This window comes from Aptenodytes forsteri, unplaced genomic scaffold (genome assembly GCF_000699145.1).
Source record: "Aptenodytes forsteri isolate BGI_AS27 unplaced genomic scaffold, ASM69914v1 Scaffold323, whole genome shotgun sequence".
Taxonomy (NCBI): domain Eukaryota; kingdom Metazoa; phylum Chordata; class Aves; order Sphenisciformes; family Spheniscidae; genus Aptenodytes; species Aptenodytes forsteri.
Window position 1 is genome coordinate 329,587 of NW_008795323.1, and position 6,000 is coordinate 335,586.

The window sequence follows — 6,000 nt, forward strand, 5'->3', positions numbered from 1 at the left end:
TTTGGATTACACTATTGGAATATTTAGCAGAAGGAGACGGTTTTTCACAAAACCTGACTCAGTCTGAGTAAACATAAAAAACAGCATTACAGCAGTTAATGCTTTCTATCCCGCCTCTGCCCCCTTCCCAAGAGAAGTAGGAGTTGGTGTTTTAATTGAAAAAATGTAAAACTTGGTATTTCAGGTGGGCATAATCTAGATATTCATGTTTGGGGTATCTCGTTTTTCCTTGTTTGTGAGAGGCAGATTACTGCAGATTACTCTGTCTGATTACTGCAATGTTTCTGGTACTCTACTCTGAAATGATTGGCTGCCCATGGAGATGGGTCAGTGACGTTGATGGAAAGCCATGTCTCATCTGTCATGGTAGTTCTTACATTCTTGTGTACGGTTGAGAACATACAATTCAATTTTACATCCCTTAGTAGTTAGTTCTACTGCTGGTTGTTTTCAGGATAGCATCAGGAAGCTGGCATTTTATTTTGCTGTGTTTAAGTGGCCATGTCAGTCCAGAAATCTACTGCAATGTGGTACTCTACTCTGAAATGATTGGCTGCCCATGGAGATGGGTCAGTGACGTTGATGGAAAGCCATGTCTCATCTGTCATGGTAGTTCTTACATTCTTGTGTACGGTTGAGAACATACAATTCAATTTTACATCCCTTAGTAGTTAGTTCTACTGCTGGTTGTTTTCAGGATAGCATCAGGAAGCTGGCATTTTATTTTGCTGTGTTTAAGTGGCCATGTCAGTCCAGAAATCTGCAAGAGATGGATTTGACAGGACTGAATCTGTAAAAATGTATATGAACACCTGTCATTATTACCAGTCTGAGATAGACTCTGGTGTTTTCATTCATATAACTTTAAAAAAAAAAAAATTTGACTCCATATGAAGCAGCATTATTAGTAAGAAATCAAGAAATCTCTTTTAACAAATTCTCAGTTTCTACTGTGAAAGCATTGTTGTCTTCTAGTTATTGTTGCATATATGTTATTTTGTAATGTGATAGTGCCTAAGGAAGGGCCAGATCCCTCTTTACTTCATGAGATGAGTCCTGTCTGAGCAAGTTTGCATTGTAAAGACCACAAGCTGAGATGCTTGGGAAGTATTTGAAAACTAGTGTGGCAGACAGTGGCATGAGCACACCAGGAAGTTTTTATGGCAGGATTTGAAGAGAGTAATGAGGAAATTTTGACAGGTGTTACCATATATTTTTCTTAAATTCTTGAGGGGTTGCTATCTCAGTAATTACAGAGGCAATGCTATGGTGGAGGAAATTACGGCTCATAAGTAAAGCTAAGTAGCTTTATTTGTTGCATTACAGAATGGAGAGGTAGTTAGAGAATGCAAAGATAAGATGATTGCACCTGAAACAAGTGGGGAAAATGGTGTTTGTAGCCTTCTAACTAGATGTAGATGGATCAGTGCTACACTGCCACTTGTCATGCTTGGTCAGACTGAGTTTCTGCTGTCCAGTAAGATTTCTCTAAATTATTATTGGTTTCCAGTTGTCACAGAATCTTGAGGTGCTTTCTTCTTCTGTTTCTGAGCCTTAATTAAAGCAAGGCTTGAAGAAAGGCCTTTTGAGCCAGCCATATGTCTAACAATGAACTGTTCCCTCTTCTTTGACATCTGAAATCCTAGATAGCTTCCTAACATGTTTTTTCTTATTATTTTCTCTTTAGCCTCCAGTTCCAAGCCTGAACTCAGCTCCAGTTCACAGACTTTGGGAAGTCAGCAGAACAAGACAGATGGCACCCGAGTAAAAACTCGCATTCTGCCCAACATGCCAAAGCTTTTCATACCTTCATCTGTCACCAAATTTCCACCTGAGATCACTGTCACTCCACCCACTCCCACCCTCCTTTCTCCAAAGGGCAGCATTTCAGAAGAGACCAAGCAAAAATTAAAGGTAATAAAAGGGAAACAGTAATTTTTTTAGATTATTGTTTTTGTCTTAATTCTCCCCTCAATAAAATACTTGTATGAAAGGAGCAACAGTTCCTGTCCCCAGTTCATAGCCAGATAGAATAAGTAGTGGAAGATGATGCTAGCTGTTACCAGCAGGAGCCAGTTTTAAAGGACTGGTGAAATATTGGCCATGGGTGAAATCATAGCTATTCTAGTCTTTACCTCTTTTCTGAGGGAATTAGAAAGAATTACAAAAATGGGTGAGGGAGCTAGTGCAGCAATTGCAATTCTTAGGTTAGTGGCAGCTAGCAGAATATTAACTGTGGGGAAGCCTACTGGTAAATGTTATGTTGTTTCACATTAGGATGCCATATCTTTTATAGAAGTAAGAGAGCTATTGAATGTGAAGGAATAGCAACCAGTTGGCTTTTATCCCTGTGATCATGGGTTTATCCTGACTATTTAGCAATATATTCTCTCTCTCTCTTTTTGGGATCAGTCTGCTATTTTGTCTGCTCAGTCTGCAGCGAATGTAAAGAAGGAGAGCCTTTGTCAGCCAGCTTTGGAAATCTTAGAGACCTCAAGCCAGGAGTCCTCACTGGAAAGTGATACTGATGAAGATGATGACTACATGGACATATGAATGAATTCTGGCCATCATCAACACCAACCATATAACCATTCTTCCTGTTGCCAGCATCTCTGGCAGTCGAAACATCTTCGTTGGCATTACTCTTCATTTAATCTACATCATTGTGTTTTTCGCTTTCATTACCTTTGTTATCACCACTACCACTTGTATTGCCTTCAAAATCTTCGCCATTCTCCCCATCATGGTGCTTGACAGAAAGAATGATTGTTTACCAGGCAGTTAATTAATTTGGACCACTCTGTCACCTTTAACTTCAGTAAATGCAAGAATGTTTTGAGCTGCAATTCACATCTCTCTACTGTTCCTGCTTCTTCAAACCAGAGCCTTGGGAGTCACTCCAGTAGCTCTTTTCTATAGCATTTTCTTCCTTTTAGTTGTCGTTTTGCATTTTCCCCACTAGTTAAGTTTTTCTCCCAGTAATTCAACAACCTAATGTCTGTCTAGCCATGCCACAATTAGTCCAACAGCTCCTTTTGAGGTGAATGGAGTAGGAAAAATTTGCTGAGCTGGTGGAGGTTTTAATTGCATTAAGGTCTATGGTTTTGTGGTGGGGCGAGAAGGGTGAGCTGAGAGTCTGCCAGCTCCTTGGCACTGCTGGGTGCTTTGTTGGAATTTGACTCAGTGACAATAGGCAAAGAACCAGCTTTTCCAGGCAGGCAGAGAGGTTGACCTCCTGTTTGTGCTCATTTCACACCAATGTATGAGGTCCAGCAAAAATTATCTACCTGAATGTTGGCTTAAAGAACTGATCTTTCCAGAATTGTCTTACAGTCCTTTCTCTTCTAATGCCTTAGACAAGCATTTTGAATTGGGGGCTAGATGATATTTTTATGGTGTTATTGAAAAAACTTAAAAGATCTCAATACCATTTCAGTAATGTCTGTTTTTTACAGAATGACACGAAAAGGTGTTTTTTTATCTATCTGCAGAGGGACTGCTCACAGTTATTTATATGAGAAAATAATGGTAACAAAGATGCTTTTTTTTTCTACTAAATGTTAACTTTGTAAAATAATGAATGCAAACCATGCAAAAAAAAAAGTGTCACACACTATATATACACACACATGCGCCCACACACATATATATATGTGTATGTACATATATATATGTATGTATATGAAAAAAGCAAATGCATACAGCTTGCAATGTCGGTTTTCTTTGTGTTTGGGGGAGCTGGTTTTCTGTAAAATGCAGAGCTTTGTATAAACTTTTGTAATTTTCTAATAAAGTTGAAATGTACCATTGTCTCTGTTTGTCTGAGAGGGCAAGGTGCCGTGGTTCTAGAAAAAGTACTACTCCTCCCTTCCTTTTATTTCTTGGATAAGAAGGTAGTGGAGGAAGTGCGGGGGGGGCGGGGAGCAGCCTCTTCCTTTTCTGAAGACTGCCAGAGCTCTTTGGATGGGTTTGGTCTTGTGTGACCCAGAACCTGCATCAGCCAGTGTTGCCAAGATTGCCTGCAAAAGGTTCACTTCCCCACTGAGACATGATCTGAATTCTTTTTCACCTGAGTATCTTTGAATGCTTATGAACAGCATAAGGGGGAAGACAACACACAGTGAACAGGATCACATAGACTATTTGGCTGTACAAATTAGCATTTAATCCACTATTACAGTGATTGCTCTCATTCACTGTAAGAATGGTGAATGGACCCTGGATAAAAAGAAGCAGCATTAAACTTAGTATTGTAATTTTATTCTCATATTCTGTTTTTTTTTTTTTTTTAACAAAATGTAATTTGTAAGCAAGTGAGCATGTCCATCTTGGGCGTATTAGCAACTGTTTGTGTAACTTGTTCACTTACTACAAGTGATAGGTGAGCTGGATGCAACTGATGTGGAAAAGGTCAGGTAACCGAATGGTAAAAGCAAATGGGTATTTTCAATAGTAATACATTTTCAGTGTTTGCTTTTTAATTTTTCATAAGTTATAAATACGGTGTGTAGCATACTGTATAGTCATTGACTGGTAATAGGCTAAGGTAGCTTTAAATAATCAGACATGATCTTTATTTTTTTAGAAGATAGTACAGGAAAAAAGAAATCGGCTTCTTATGAGAAATGGAACTCAACTCGGAGGATGTAGTTCTAAATAGGGCTCTTTCACCAAAATAGAGTAGGCTACATAGGCTTTTTGGCTAATGTATATTCTTAAATGTACGGCTAACTTTAAGATCACATTTAAATTCTTAGGTCCGCGCTTCTAGCATAGGTTTGATTTATGAAGACAGAGCATTTAATTTTCTTAATTGAATTTGGTCACTGAAAATGGTTGTTTTCTGTTATTATTCTCAAGGATTCCTTGGCATTAGGTATTTTGCTTTTTTTTTCCCTTCTTTCTCCAGAGCTTGCTAAAATGCCTAATCTTGAGCCTTCTTTTGACTTCTAGTCCTGCTTTTTGAGAAGGATTTAATTTTTTGCTGGTTAAGGAAAGCTAGAACAGTAAGTGAAACTGTTCCTGTCAACAAAGAGAGCTGAACTTTGCTGATCTGCTCTAAACTGATTTTAATCTTCAAACTACACAACTGTGCAACTTGTTTTATCCTATATTCAAAACTCTTACCTGTTTTTCCTTTTTTTTTTTTTTAATCTGTGATCTTTTATTCACATTGTGCTCTCGGGTAGCTCAAGGACTTTTTCTCAAGCTCAAGAAGTTACTGAGACAACTACACAGACCACCTCCTTCAAATCCTGCCCTTCTGCTAATGACTAAATAGTGTGTTGCTCAGCTGTGGGCCATCTTCCACAATGCTGTTACTGCTGATGTACGCTAAAGGAGCCGTCCTTCCTTCTGTCTGTGTGAAATCGTCTCTCTGTAAGTACAGTCTATGTAGTTCTTCAGTTCAAGGAGCCATATTCTGGAGTGAAGATGCCAAGATCACTGGATGCATTTACATACAATGCTTGTCTGAAGCACCATCCCTAAAGGTACTTGGAGCAGGAACTTCAAATCCTTACAAACAGAAATATTCACTTAATATGGTATCTTCTGGCAATATAATTCAGTGGAATTTTCAAGAAAAAAAAAAGCATGGTAAAACTGCAGTTAGCTATGAGTTTACTTCAAGTAATTTCTTTGATTTCAGTTTAATCCTAGTTGTAATAGTTTGAAATCCAAGTATAGGCAAGGTCCAACTTACCAAGTTGCATATCAAATGTAAACACAACATCTGTCTTCAGGATTTACTGGGTAACCATTGCTTCTGAAATCTCAGTGTTCCCAGGTGTCTTTCTAATGTGCCAGACAAATAAATGACAGCTACTGAAGTATATTGCTTTTGTATTTTTTTTGTTTGGTTTGGTTTTTCCCTGTGAAGCTATAGGGACAGGAATGTCTGGTGCTTAAAGTAAACTTAAAGGTAAGGTCTGTGGCTAAGTGGGGTGAGGGGGAGGCTTTTACTTTTCTGTCTTTCTTTTCTGTCTGTCTGTCCCC

At 38.5% G+C, this 6,000-nt stretch overlaps 1 protein-coding gene across 1 annotated transcript in view; it reads left to right on the top strand.

Moving 5' to 3' along the window:
- CABIN1 (calcineurin binding protein 1) overlaps positions 1 to 2,798 on the top strand; it is a 118,164-nt gene extending 115,366 nt beyond the window's left edge. Inside the window, exons 36-37 of the mRNA XM_009279975.2 lie at positions 1,688 to 1,914; positions 2,413 to 2,798. Coding sequence (XP_009278250.1) covers positions 1,688 to 1,914; positions 2,413 to 2,556 — 371 coding nt within the window. The 3' untranslated portion in view covers positions 2,557 to 2,798. The remainder of the gene's footprint in view (positions 1 to 1,687; positions 1,915 to 2,412) is intronic.
- Positions 2,799 to 6,000: the final 3,202 nt, after the last annotated feature.